Raw genomic sequence first — 14,915 nt, 5'->3', positions numbered from 1 at the left:
TGGTGGAGAGAGTTCATGATCTAAAATTGTTGAACTCAATATTCAGTCCGGAAGGCTGTAAGGTGCCTAGTCGGAAGATGAGGTGCTGTTCCTCCAGTTTGCGTTGAGCTTCACTGGAACAATGCAGCAGGCCAAGGACAGACATGTGGGCATGAGAGCAGGGTGGAGTGTTGAAATGGCAAGCAACAGGGAGGTCTGAGTCATGCTTACGGACAGACCGAAGGTGTTCTGCAAAGTGGTCACCCAGTCCGTGTTTGGTCTCTCCAATGTAGAGGAAACCGCATTAGGAGCAACGAATGCAGTAGACTAAATTGAGGGAAGTGCAAGTGAAATGCTGCTTCACTTGAAAGGAGTGTTTACGCCCTAGGACGGTGAGGAGAGGGGAAGTAAAGGGGCAGGTGTTGCACCTTCTGCGGTTGCATGGGAAGGTGGCGTGGGAGGGGGTTGAGGTGTAGGGGATGATGGAGGAGTGGACCAGGGTGTCCCGGAGGGAACGATCCCTGCGGAATGCTGCTGGGCGGGTGAAGGGAAGATGTGTTTGGTGGTGGAATCATGCTGGAGTTGGCGGAAATGGCGGAGGATGATCCTTTGAATGCGGAGGCTGGTGGGGTGATAAGTGAGGACAAGGGGGACCCTATCATGGTTCTGGGAGGGAGAGGAAGGTGTGAGGGCGGATGCGCGGGAGATGGGCCGGATACGGTTGAGGGCCCTGTCAACCACCGTGGGTGGAAAACCTCCGTTAAGGAAGAAGGAAGACATGTCAGAGGAACTATTTTTGAAAGTGGCATCATCAGAACAGATGCGACGGAGGCGAAGGAACTGAGACAATGGGATGGAGTCCTTACAGGAAGCGAGGTGTGAGGAGCTGTAGTCGAGGTAGCTGTGGGAGTCGGTAGGCTTGTAATGGATATTGGTGGACAGTCTATCACCAGAAATTGAGGCAGAGAGGTCAAGGAAGGGAAGGGAAGTGTCAGAGATGGACCATGTGAAAATGATGGAGGGGTGGAAATTGGAAGCAAAATTAATAAATTTTTCCAGGTCCAGACGAGAGCATGAAGCAGCACCGAAGCAATCATCGATGTACCGGAGAAAGAGTTGTGGGAGGGGGCCGGAGTAGGACTGGAACAAAGAATGTTACACATACCCCATAAAGAGACAGGCATAACTGGGGCCATGCGGGTACCCATAGCCACACCTTTTATTTGGAGGAAGTGAGAGGAGTTTAAGGAGAAATTATTCAGTGTGAGAACAAGTTCAGCCAGACGGAGGAGAGTAGTGGTGGATGGGGATTGTTTGGGCCTCTGTTCGAGGAAGAAGCGGAAAGCCATCAGACCATCCCGGTGGGGGATGGAGGTGTAGAGGGATTGGACATCCATGGTGAAGAGGAGGCGGTTGGGGCCAGGGAACTGGAAATTGTTGATAAGAGGTAGGGTGTCAGAGGAATCACGGATGTAGGTGGGAAGGGACTGGACAAGGGGAGATAGAATGGAGTCAAGATAGCAAGAAATGAATTCTGTGGGGCAGGAACAGGCTGACACGATCGGTCTGCCGGGACAGTCCTGTTTGTGGATTTGGGGTAGGAGGTAGAAGCGGGCCGTCCGAGGTTGGGAGACTATGAGGTTGGAAACTGTGGAAGGAAGATCTCCAGAGGAGATGAGGTCAGTAACAGTCCTGGAAACAATGGCTTGATGTTCAGTGGTGGGGTCATGGTCCAGGGAGAGGTAGGAGGAAGTGTCTGAGTTGACGCTCAGCCTCTGCGAGGACGTTCATTCACTTATCAGTTCTATCTTTTGAATTCATTCAAACTTATATGGCATAAACAATATATAAAACTCAGCTCTGTACTTAATTTCTGACAAAAAGTTCTTCCTTACCACGAAAATTAGGGTGGTAATCACCATGATGTCCAAGATGCCATTTACCTGTGCACAAGAAATAAGTGTACATGAAAGTCTTATTTACAAATTATAAATCCAATATTTTAACTTTAACTACTGAACTACTTAGTTTTCAAAAATATATATTTTTCAAATACCATATAAAAAAACATTCCTACCTAATTTTTGTGATTATTTCAACATACATATACATAAAAGCATTAATTAAAACAAAGTGCAGTGGAACACTTTTATGGTGAAATCCTGTTTTCCATGACATCTCCTACATTGAATATGAGTTAATTAACCATTACTGTAATTTTAATTACAGTTTTCCCCCTGATTCCCATTGACTTTAAATGTGCTCGGGCTCCTGGACAACTTTCAGACTTGAGCTGATAACTGGCAAATAACATATGTGACACACGTGCCAGTAATGACCATCTCCAACAAGAGAGAATCTAACTATTCTCCTTGACTTTTAATGACATTACCATCGCTGAATTATTTTTCTTTATTCTTTCATGGGATGTGGCCGTCGCTGGCAAAGCCAGCATTTGTTTCCAATCCCTAATGACATAATCTCCCTTGAATCCCCCACCACCAACATCCTGGGGGTTTACCGTTGATCAGCCATATAAATACTGTAGCTAAAACAGCAGATCAGAGGCTGGGAATTCTGCAACGAGTAATACATCCTGTGACTCCCAAAGCCTGTCCATCATCTACAAAGCGCAAGTCAGGAGCGTGATGGAAAACTATCCATTCGCCTGGAAGACTGCAGATCTCAAGACGCTCAACATCATCCAGGACAAAACAATCTGCTTGATCGGCAGCCCATCCACTACCAATGCACAGTGGCAGGGGTGTGGATCATCTATAAGATGCACTGTAGTAACTCGCCAAGGCTCCTTTAACAGCACCTCCTAAAACCATGATCTCTGCCAATTAGAAGAACAAGGGCAGCAGGTGCACGAGAACACTACCACCTGCAAGTTCCCCTCCAATTCACCAACCATTCTGACTTGGAACTCTACTGCTGCTCCTTCACTGTTACAGGGTCAAAATCCCGGAACTCCCTCCCTAACATCACTATGGGTGTAATAACACCACATGGACTGCGGCAGTTCATGAAGGCAGCTCACCATCACCTTCTCAAGAGCAATTAGGGATGGGCAATAAATGCTGGCCTTGGAATAAATAAAAAGAATGCACGTAGTACTCTGTCATGGCTTCACCAGGTTTGCACCTCATTTTTAGGTATGCCTGGTGCTGCTCCCGGCATGCTGTCCTGCACTCCTCATCGAACCAGAGTTGATCCCCTGGCTTGACAGTAATGGTAGAGTGAGGGATATGTTGGCTCATTAGGTTAGAGATTGTGGTTGAATACAATTCTGCTGCTGTCTCGTGAATACCAGTTCTGAGTTGCTGGATCTGTTCTGAATCTATCCCATTTAGCACAGTGGTAATGCCACACTACATGATTGAGGATATTTCGTCACTGTAATGGTCACTCCTACCAATACTCTCATGAACTGATGTCTTTTGGCAGGTAGATTGGTGAGGGCAAGGCCAAGTAGGTTTTTACTCTTGTGGCTCCTCTCACCACCTGCCACAGTTCCAGTATGGCAGATATTCAGGGCTCTGCCAGCTCGGTCAGTGGTGGTGCTACTGCTGAGGGAAGGTGGTTGGTGGTAATCAGCAGGATTTTCTTGCCTCTGTTTGACCTGATGCCAAGAGACTTCATGGGGTCCAGGATCAATGTTGAGGACTACCATGGCCACTCCCTCCCAACTATATACCACTGTGCCACCACCTCTGAGACTATCTTTTTATTCCAAATTTATTAGATTTAAATTCCGTGGTGGGATTTCAACTCATGTCTCTGAAGCATTAGCCCAGGCCTCTGGATCACGAGTAACATTATCACAAAGCTACCAGGCAAGAAAATACCAGCTAATCCATCAAGCCTGCGTCACAATTCATGATGGCTGGAGCATCTTGACAAGGCACTTCACACCCTGCAGCCATGTAATCTCCTAGGAGAGTTTTAAAACAAGGGCCAATAATGGAAATAAAAAGCTTGGAAAAAACCTTCTCCGGCCGACTCAGGTGACTGAAACCAGTCCAGGAGATCGCATGGATCACATGTTATCTATAAAGCCACTTAATAATCTGTAATGATAGGATAGTGACTTTGGACTGCATTCAAAATAACTAATGCTTACATGGCCAGCTGCTTGACAAAGTGGTAGAAGGCTGGTAAAGATTGCGGGGCTGCATGTGGTTTGAACTGGCCAAGGGGAGGAAACTGGGTCAGACTCAGCATTGTGGGTTTCAAAGATGGAGAGAAGAGGACAATCGCAGCAAAAGATCTGCTTGAGGAACTGGGCTGAGCGTTCCTCACTACCCCTGGCTCACAAGTAGTGCTTTAAAAAGCACTGTGGGAACTTAATTTAAATATTACCACGAAAAGCCCAGTCTCTTGATAGCCTGACACAGACACACTGTGCAACCCGCCACTGCAAAAATGGAGGCGGCCATACATCGGCCTGGTTACACAATGTTTTATATTTAACCACAACCCTCTCGCTAAACATAGGGATTTAAAATTATTCCCATAATGCCAGCATCATGCAAATCCTACCCCAAAATCAGAAAGATATGAACATTCAATCAACAGTAGTACAGTACTATGCTGTTCTTAAGAATCAAAAGAATTAGTGCTTTGGAATACATGAAGTCCTCCACTATCTTATTATAAACAAACTGGACTTGGAAACACTTGGAAAACAGTTTATCTCTTCGCGTTCTGAAAGCCATGTGATCAGATTCCTAAAATTCAAATCTCATAGCATGGAAGATAGTTCCTTGTTCTGTAAAAACAACAGCTGAGAGGTGAAGATGTAATTTGGCAGGCATACAGACTAAGAAGGTCCCAAATCCTTTCTGGATCTGTACTGTTTCCTGACCTCAGCTGGGACATGAAAACTGGGCTTCTGGGTTAGAGAAGGTGAAAGATTTCATGCTTATGAAAGTCTGCATTTGTGGATGTTTGAAGATTAATTAATTTGCACATTATGATCTCTTGAGATGCATCTGAAATATAAATTTCAGAATCACCTCATCATGTATTCCCTTTCAGTGAAGCAGCTGCAATACACAGGGATTTCTCCTGTCTGTTCATGAACAACTTATGTTTGCATTCTGAAGCAAGTCATCTTTAAATTATGCTCAGCCAACAGAGCTGTCAAAGTAAATTTGCCAAATTAAATCCAGTAACTGGGTAAGACACAGTTTTTACTGGGCCCTGTTGGTGGTGGTCTTTGAAGTTTAATAGGGTTCAGTAAAACTGCTGAGTCAGCTTCAGCATGTTTATTTACATCCTAACATTATAACTTGACATTATGACATTAGTGGAATATGGGCTGTTTATTGGTCCACCACGCACTTTAAACAGTTGGGTTACCTCTTTGCAGCATAATTGGTGCAGGTGCTTCTTAAACACTCTGCAGGTACAGAGAAGCATTCAAGATCGAATCAAAATGATTGTAAAATAAATCCATTAGCATTTCTGACACCATGATGACAGCACTCCTTGCATGTGCACCAACGGGTGTCACAGACAGTCAAGTATGTGGAGAGTGTGAGATTATGAATGACCTACTCATAGCCAAATAAAGATCACTTGCAGTGAAGTAAGGAAAGGCACAGGCACTGAAAGTCAGGAAGAATTTGTACTTATTAATTTGTATTTCCTGATGAAGGAAGGTGCAAGATGGTTTATTGGGAGCATTGTTGATTGCTAGCTAACAATGTCATTGTTTCCTGTTTAAACCCATAATATAATTCTAAAGCCCTCACATAAGGAAATAGGGGCAGGAGTAGGCCATTTGTCCCCTTGAGCCTGATCCACCATTCAACTAGATCATAGCTGATTTTCTACCTCAACACTATTTTCCCATACTATCCCCATATCTCTTGATATCTTTAATATCTAGAAATCTATCAATCTCTGTCATGAATATACTCAATGACTAAGCCTCCACAGCCCTCCGGGGTAGAGAATTCCAAAGATTTATCACCTTCTGAGTGAAGAAATTCCTCCTTATTACATCCTAAATGGCCTACCCCTTATTCTGAGTGTGTCCCCTGGTTCTAGGCCCCCACAGGCAGGGGAAACATCCTTCCTGCATCCATCTTGACAAGCCTCTAGACTCTAGAGAATACATGCCCAGTCTCCTCAATATCTCCTCACAGGACAATCCCACCATCCAAGAAATCATCCCTATGGCAAGTTTACGCTTCCTTAGGTAAGGGGACCAAAACTGTATGCAATACTTAGGTGTGGTCTCACCAATGCTCCATGCAATTGCAGCAAAACATCTTTACTCCTGTACTCAAATCCTCTTGCAATAAAGGCGAACTTACCCTTTGCCTTCCTAATTGCTTGCTGCATCTGCATGCTAGCTTTCATGAATAAGGACACTCTGGTCCCTTTGGACATCAACACTTCCTAATCTCTCACTATTTCAAAAATACCCTACAATTCTGTTTTTCCTCCCAAAGTGGATAACTTCACATTTTTCACTTTATATTCCATCTGCCATGTTCTTACCCACTCATTTAGCCGGTCTAAGTCCCCTTGAAGCCTCTTTGCATCCTCATCACAACACACATTCCCACTTAGTTTTGTGTCATCAGCAAACTTGGAAACCTTACATTTGGTCCCCACATCCAAATCATTGGGGCCAAAGTGCCAATCCTTGTGGTACCCCACTAGTCACAGCTTGCCAACCCGAGAATGATCTGTTTATCCCTACTCTCTGCTTTCTGTCCGTTAACCAATCTTCAATCCATCCCAGTATATTACCCTCAATCTCATGTGCTCTAAATTTGCTTACTAACCTCTTGATGGGACCTTACCGGAAGCCATTTGAAAATCCAAATACACCACATCCTCTGGTTCCCCCTTATCTATTCCGCTAGTAACATCCTCAAAAAACTCTAACAGGTTTGTCAAACATGATTTCCCTTTCATAAATCCATGTTGACTCCGTCCAATTCCACCATTATTTTCTAAGTGTTCAGTTATCACATCCTTTACAATAGATTCTAGTATTTTCCCTACTACTAATGTCAGGCTGACAGGTCTGTTGTTCCCCATTTTCTCTCTTCCTCTTTTCTTAAATAATGGGGCTACACCTGCCACCTTCCAATCTGTAGGAACCCTTCCAGAATCTATACAATTTTGGAAGATGACCAACAATGCATCCACTATCTCTGCAATCATCTCTTTCAACACTCTGGGATGTAGATCATCGGGTCCAGGGGAATTTATCAGCTTTCAGTCCCATTAATTTCTCCAGTACTACTTTTCTGATAATACTAATTTCTTTCAGTTCCTCATCCCTGCTAGACCCTTGGTTCTCTAGTTTTCTGGGAGGTTTTTTGTATCTTCCCCCGTGAAGAAAGACACAAAGGATTTGTTTAGTTTTCCTGCCATTCCCTTATTCCCCATTACAAATTCTCCTGTCTCTGCCTGTACTGGGCATACATTTGCCTTTGCCAATCTTTTCCCTTTTGCATACCTATAGAAGCTTTTATAGCCCATTTTTATGTTTCTCGCTAGTTTACTCTCCTATTCTATTTTCCCTTTATCAGTTTCTTGGTTCTCCTTTTCTGAATTCGAAAAGGCTCCCAATCCTCAGATTTACTACTTTTTTCGGCACCTTTATAAGCCTCTTCCTTCGATCTTTTACAATCTTTAACTTCTCTTGTTAGCCATGGTTAGATCATTTTTCCTGTTGGGTTTTTGTGTTTTTGCTAAACTAATGGATAGAAAGTGCTTTTGACTGCAAAATAATTGAAAATGACTTCTTGCATTCCTCTTTAAATTAATTACTGCTTTTACATTTGCAATGTCACAAAAATCAGGGTGGCATCCCAAATCTAAGGCAAAAGTAAGTAACATTTGTCTCTCTTTCTTCCAATCCTTTGGCTTTTTATCTGTGGTGATCATAGGCAAGTTTCAGTAATCGTACTTGCAATTTTTACAAAGACCAGGGGAGTCATAACATAGGAAAGAAAAAAAAGAGCTAAAACTGTAAATACCAATTACTGCTGTAGAATAATTGGCTTCCTTTAGAACTTCTGCCAATGTAGTTTCATTCAGTGGCAAGCCAGCAACTGAGCTTAGAGCAAAATTATGGGTAACACCATTCCGTAACCCCAGGCGCCCTGTCAATAAAGAAGCCCGAGATGGGGAACAAGTAGAGGCAGCTGCATGGAAATCCTCAAATCTGAAATAAAAAACAAGGTTATTACAAATTCGCTATCAAGCGCAGCAAGCTGGAAAACTGACTTTTTTTTTCTTGTTGATACAGCATGATTTTCATTGCTAGCAGTTACTCTCAGTTGAAATGTAAAAGAACAATCAGATATAAAGCAGTGGAATTACCACCCCTTTGATAAAATGAACCAGAGATTGGGTTTGATACCCACAGCTATCAACATTGTAGTATGAGATTTTCAGTCATACCTCAGCTGTCCACCTGAATGAGCCACTGCCTTGCAAAAGACACAGAAACAGTTCAAAGGCGCAAGTTAAATCTATCTCATTCATTACAGAGGATGACCTGTCCATGCTTTACTTCTATACCTACTAACACAGTTTCCTCAAGTCTTTGATGTTCTTCAGGAAAAGGCATGCAAAATGCTACTTTCAGGGTGGCTGCATATGAGGTTATTTTGTTAGCTCCCTCCAAATCCTCTACAGGTGGCTGAAGATTCAAAAGGGGAAAATGCTGCCTGCAACAAATCCATTTTAGGACATAGCTTCAATGAGATTGGGCTCACCTCAAAATTAAGCAGCTTCTACAGGAATGCAACAGCTAATAATCACTTGCCAATCAGACAGCATCTCTAGGAAGCACTGGAATGGATTTAGGAACTCATACATTACTCTGGCATCAAGGTGAAAAAAAACACGAAGCACACATGCTTATTCAATTAGGATTATGGTGACATTAAAGTTGCTGTTAAGTGCAGACGTTGCTTTTGGGAAGGTTTGGAAATAGCCAACATGTGCCTTCAATGGGAGTTGTGTCAAATAACATGTACAGCTTTTGTATGTGATAGCGTATTTATGGTTGGAATGGAAAAGATGTGAACAAAATTTTTGATATGTGGCCAGATCTGGTAGTCAAGAGAATTTGCTGGATCTTTCTTCAACATTCATGGTAGTGACAAGGCAGAGTTGCCATGCACCCACGAGGCTCCACCACTACATCACAACCTTTTCCTCCTGGCATCCTCAAAACATGGTAAGTTTGGAAAACTTTTCATAGGGCTACTGCCCCTGGGAGGATTAACATCAATGAAGGGAAGGAGTGCCATCTCAGCCTTTAAGAAGTTGCAACCAGTTAAAGAGGGGCACCAGATTTAAACAGTAAAGGAGCATAAATAGAAGAATATTTCAAAGGGCAGCTACATCAGGAGGGGTTAACAGCAGCTAACCATGGTTCTTGGGGTGGAATTTTATGGTCCCATTGTGACAGGGGCGGGGCTGTAAAATGCCATGAGCTGTGCAAAACTCTGTTGACTTCAGCGGGAATGTAAAATCCCGCCGGCATAAAATTCCACCCTTGTATTCTCAAATGCATCCAAGTAGGTGTGTTCAGGGCCAAAAGGGTTCAACTAATGTACGCTGAGGTCCCCCATAAGACAATGGTGCGGGAGGTTTGGAAGGAAGTGGCAGAGGCAGTGGAACTTCCACCATCCCAAGAACTGCCACACGGTACAGTAAGAGGTTGAATGGCCTCTCAAGGGCAGCCAAGATAATTCAAGGCTCAGTTACCAACTCAAATCCTCTGCTACTGATATCTTGTCTTCACTTTCCTCTTCGCTTATTGTACAATTTTTCTATCAGCATCTAGATAACTCTCATATGCAAAGGGAACTCTGCAATGCAAAGGGAAAACACTTGAACACCATCTTTACTTAAAACCATTTGGTCAATACATTCTTGTGCAAAAGCTATTCCTTTTTTGGAGTTAGGTCCGAGATTCTTTATAGAAGCAGATTAGGGGAACTTTACAATCCATCTATCCATAGTCTCGGAGAGTACTTAGAGCTAACAATGAACGTCTAAAGTATAAAGTCTCCCATTTCCCAGCATTAACATGTCTCACTTTGAGGACAACATTTACAAAACCAGGCATTGAAATTCACATTAACAGGCGTAAAATGGAATCAATTCCAAACATAAACTCAAAACATTATACATAAGAGATAAAAACAAAAAGCTAAAAGCTACTGCGGATGCTGGAAATCCAAAACAAAAACAGAATTACCTGGAAAAACTCAGCAGGTCTGGCAGCATCGGCGGAGAAGAAATCAGTTAACGTTTCGAGCCTTCATGGCCCTTTGGCAGAACTGAAGCATAGTTAGAAGAAGGGAGAAATATAAATTGGTTTAAGGTGGGTGGGGGGGGGGTGTGGGGAGAGACACATCGAGGGTGTGGTGATTGTGAAGATGAGCAGATAATCAAAAGATGTCACAGACAAAAGGGTCAAAGAGGTGTCGAAGGTGGTGACATTTGTCTGAGAAAAGTGCTAATTAAGAATGGAAGACAGGATATTCAAAGTACAGCTCTAGTGGGGGTGGGGTGGAAAGACTAACAAGGTTTTAGTTTAGATTTAAAAATAATGGAAATAGGTGGGGAAAGAAGAATCTATATAAATTATTGAAAAAAAAGGGGGGGTGGGGGGGGGAAGAGATACATAAGGGATTCACTATTCTCTACTGCTCTGACCACAAACCCCCACCCCATCCACCCAGCTACAGCATTATTTTTATCAAATGTTTCCTTTATGATTATACATTCTGTTGCAGTGATTTATCTGACAGAAGTCAAAATCATTTCAAACATCTGAGTTATTGAAAAACCATGTTAGCAGTCAAAAACTCTCCTTATTAAAGATGTAATATACAAATTAGAGATTACATGAGGTAAAGAGTTGAAAATTAATTTTTTTTAAAATGCAGGATCAAATGGCTAGAGTTTCTTTGCAAATGGTACAAATACTATTATACCTTATTCCCTCCTTAGCCATCTTGTCCAAATTTGGTGTCTCCTTAGTTAATGGCCAGTTTGCACCAAGATCACCCCATCCAATGTCATCAGCCAGGATTATGATGAAGTTTGGCTTTCCTGAGAAGGTACCGACGTGAACTGTATTGAAGTCAACGTTGTAATAAAGAAATCCACTGATGAGTGCCACAGTGAAGAAGGCCATCATTGAGAAAACTTCCATTTTCTTATGGATATGGTTCAAAGCACCTCCTGGTATTTCCTAGACTTCTCAATTCTCAATCACCTTGTCTTTACTGTAACAATGCCAACATTTGCAAAGTTAAATTTCACAATATTCAACCACATTTTTTTAAGCACGATCAAAATTTCAGCACAGAATGTTCATTCAGCTTGTTGTGCCAATATTCACTCAACATCAAAATAATCTAACTATGATACCAATATTCCACACTCCTTTGGGGGCTATCTAATTTTCTCTTAAATGTTGTAACTAACTGGTTTCAATAACCACTTGTGGTAATGCATTCAGTATGCTAATAAACTTCTGTGAAAAAATATTTCTTCTAACCACCTCCCTTTATGTTTTTAAGCATCAATCCTAAATTTATGGGCTGAATTTTACGCTGATCGGCCGGATGCGCGGCCGATCCAATCGGGTGTGAAGTCACACGAGATTATGTTGTTCAAATGTTCCGATGTAGCCCGTCCAACCTTACGGCTGGCGAACAGGCGGATCAGTCAGGCAGCCTTTACATTTTGCAAGAAACCTTATCCAAGGGCAGGATGAGGTTTCCATTATTAAATAAAATTAAAATTGAAATCTGTGGACAGCATTTTCATAATCTATGGGCAGAATCTTCTGGCTGGCGTGCGGGTGGCGGAGCCTGCACGCCAGCGCTTAAAATGTCGCGTGTGTGTCCCGACGTCAGCGCGCGGCATCACGATATTTCGGTTGGCAGGCGCGCTATGCAGTGGGACGCGCGCCTGCCATTAATTAAAGGCTCGTTAAGGCCCTTAACTTGCGAATCGTCGACGATTTTGAGGGGCCCGTGGGAACTTTGGCTCGGCATACGGGTCCAATGGGCAGGCGGGTAGGTGATTTTTTTTTACAAACCTCATCCAGTGACGGGGTGAGGTTTGATAGCGGTTTTAAAAATGTTTAATAAAGTTTTTGTTTATTTCATTAACATGTCCCATCTCGTGTGACATTTTCGGATGGCGGGGACATGTTAATGAATTTTTTATTGTTCTATTTTTGATATTTGCCAGCCTTTCAGCGATCTCCCTGAGGCAGCACTTTGCCTCAGGGAGATGTGCGCTCTTTCAAGCGCATGTGCGCATTCTGACAGTTGGGGAATCCCTCCCCCCCCACACAGGAAGCGCATAGCGCTTCCTGTCGGGCGACCTGCTGGGTGGGCCTTAATTGGCCCGCCCACTTAAAATGGCGGCAGGGCCCGTTTCGGCAGCAGTGATTGGCTGCCCACCCGCCACTGAGCCGGTGGGGCCCGCCCGCCCATCAAGGGCAAAATTCTGCCCTATATGTTCAGGTGCTTGATTGTGATGGTTGGACATTTTTTTCCTGATTTTAAAAACTTTATTTCCTGGGTTTCGTGTCTTCAGCTCCTTGAGGCAGCTCTGCCTTCAGGGAGCTTTCTGTCAGCGCTCGCCCACGCCCATGTTGACGCCATTGCCCGCCCTCCTCCTGCCCCCACTGCGGCAGCGCTGAGGTTTTCAGTGTGCGCTTCATACTGGCAGCCGATAATTGGCCAGCCAGTGTGAAATCATGGTCAGGGGCCAGTCACGGTCGGCGGTCCATTCCCCAACCATTCCCGCGCCCGCGCGCTGAACTGAAAATTCAGGCCCATGACTTCATTGTTACCGATTAGCCAACCAGCAGCATAATCTTTTGCTATTTAATCTCGCAAATCTTTTCAACATTCCCTTTCAGCCTCCTCCATTCAAGTGAAGATAACTATATTGTTTTTCAAATCTCTGATCTTAACTAACTATTCTCATGCCTGCTAATGTTATAGTGGATCTATATTTCCAACAATTCCGTGGCTCCAAAACCGTGGCTTTCAAAATTTAGTGCTCAAAAATGTCCACCACACTTCTACTGAAGCCTAATCAATGTCTTGCACAGAATAATTATCATCTTATTGGTTATGTATTTAATTCCTCCATATATCAAATTCTATTTAGCTTTTTTCCCACCTACAATCCTGCTTTTAAAGATCTGTGTAAGTGTGAGTTGGATCTTTCTGTTCCCCAAATCTTTTCTGTGTGGCCATGTTCAAATCGAATAAACATGTGGAAAACAAAAGGTCCCAGTGCAGATTTTTGTACATATCACTACTTAAATCCATTCATTTTCTCTTTTTGTTATTCTTCAGTCTACCTCCATCCATATGCCTTTTAAGCGTCTGACCTGCGTTTGGAGCCACAGTATTTTTGTGGCTGGTCCAGTTAAGTTTCTGGTCAATGATGACCCCAGAATGGTGATGGAGGTTTGAACAATGATAATGCCATCGAAAATCAAGCATAGATGGGTAGATGGTCAATACCTAGCACTTCCATGGCATGAGTTTTGTTGTACCTACAAGCCTACCTGTCTATCTACTACAGGGAGGGAGCCCACATTCTGTGATTGATCGGGAAACCTGAAAGCGGGATGCTAATCCTGGGGCTGCAGTCACGGCAAAGCTGCTGAAGCAATCAGGTTCAGCTGTCTGTATTTAAGAGGTCTTTAACAAGACTCGCGAAGACCAAAATGGCAAACCAGATGTCAAATCAGAATTAGGCGCTGACTGACCTCACAATTTGTTCACCCTGCATGATTCTGGCATGAGCATGGCACACCCAGGCTATCGCCTTTCGTAAACATGGGGATCAGCACAGGTCATGCTGGAAGTGCACCCACCCTCCATTTTCATCAACTCTGGGCTTCCCCAGTACCAAAACCAGCAGTGCTGTGGGGCCAAATTTTGCAGCCTCTGTGTTTTAAAGACTAATAGGTAAATGCTCAGCAGAAGTTATGTCGTTCAACTACTGTAAAATTCTGCAGCCCAACATATACTGATATTAAATATTTAAAATGAACAGGTTGCTAGTTGTCAGCTATATAAATTTTAAATAAAAATACCAATGAGAAGCAATTTACTATCTATAAAATGCATTCTTTCCTCTAGTCCTGCTCTTTACGTTAGTTCCTGACATATTTGGCCAACTTTTTTGGAGAGATATAACAAACTCTAATAGTCTTAACTTGTGAATTCCAGACATTTTCTATTGCACTTTAATTGTAGTAACCACAAAATATGTTAACGGCATTCAGCCTAGGGCCAAAGGAAGTAGTAGAGTGGGGGTGGGCAATATAGATCAAATGCAGCGATTGGTTATTCACCAGTGACAAGTTCTATGGGAGTTTATATTAAATTCTGAAACAAGAACCATAACAGGCTACTACTATGAAAACAAATCCAAAAAAATCCTAGAATCTAACATTAAAATATCTCCAATGTTGGACAAAAATGAAATCAACAGTATGTGGACTTGGAAACACTGCTACATTACTGAACAGGCTGTAACAGCATTGTGGAGAAGACTGAGATGTTGGGAGTACAGTTTTTTCTCTGTGTGAACTGTGATATTTATATTACCTTCAAACCTTAATCCAAATTTGGGAATGAGCTCATCATACAGAAAGATAGACCATGAATGCAGAATATTCAACCTGAAATGAATAGAAGAGCAGCGTGCTTACTTTGCAAAGGAAGCATAGCAACATCCAAAGAATACAATTTGCATCGACATTTTGTGAGTAAACATGCATCCAAATACAAATACTTTTCTGTCGAAGAAAAATCGGTGTCACTTCTTGGCTTTTCTACCTCTCTCAATGAACAGAATTTTCCAAAGATCAAGGCTCATGCCTGGAAGAT

The 14,915-nt window shown here is 42.8% G+C and overlaps 1 protein-coding gene across 4 annotated transcripts in view; it reads right to left on the bottom strand.

The window, feature by feature from the left end:
• Window positions 1-14,915, bottom strand: part of arsg (arylsulfatase G) — a 200,014-nt gene that overhangs the window by 89,665 nt on the left and 95,434 nt on the right. For all 4 annotated transcript variants that reach the window (XR_013580618.1, XM_078571072.1, XM_078571073.1 and 1 more), the window contains exons 2-5: window positions 14,634-14,707; window positions 10,974-11,267; window positions 7,992-8,179; window positions 1,875-1,922 (exon numbers count right to left, since the gene is read on the bottom strand). Coding sequence is in view for 3 of the 4 variants with exons in the window: in XM_078571072.1 (XP_078427198.1) it covers window positions 1,875-1,922; window positions 7,992-8,179; window positions 10,974-11,194 (457 nt within the window). In the remaining variant the exon portion in view is untranslated. The remainder of the gene's footprint in view (window positions 1-1,874; window positions 1,923-7,991; window positions 8,180-10,973; window positions 11,268-14,633; window positions 14,708-14,915) is intronic.

The sequence above is a fragment of the Cetorhinus maximus genome, chromosome 24 (assembly GCF_964194155.1).
Source record: "Cetorhinus maximus chromosome 24, sCetMax3.hap1.1, whole genome shotgun sequence".
Lineage (NCBI taxonomy): Eukaryota > Metazoa > Chordata > Chondrichthyes > Lamniformes > Cetorhinidae > Cetorhinus > Cetorhinus maximus.
Note: the sequence above shows the minus strand (reverse complement) of the source record. Positions and strands in the feature narration are given on the sequence as shown.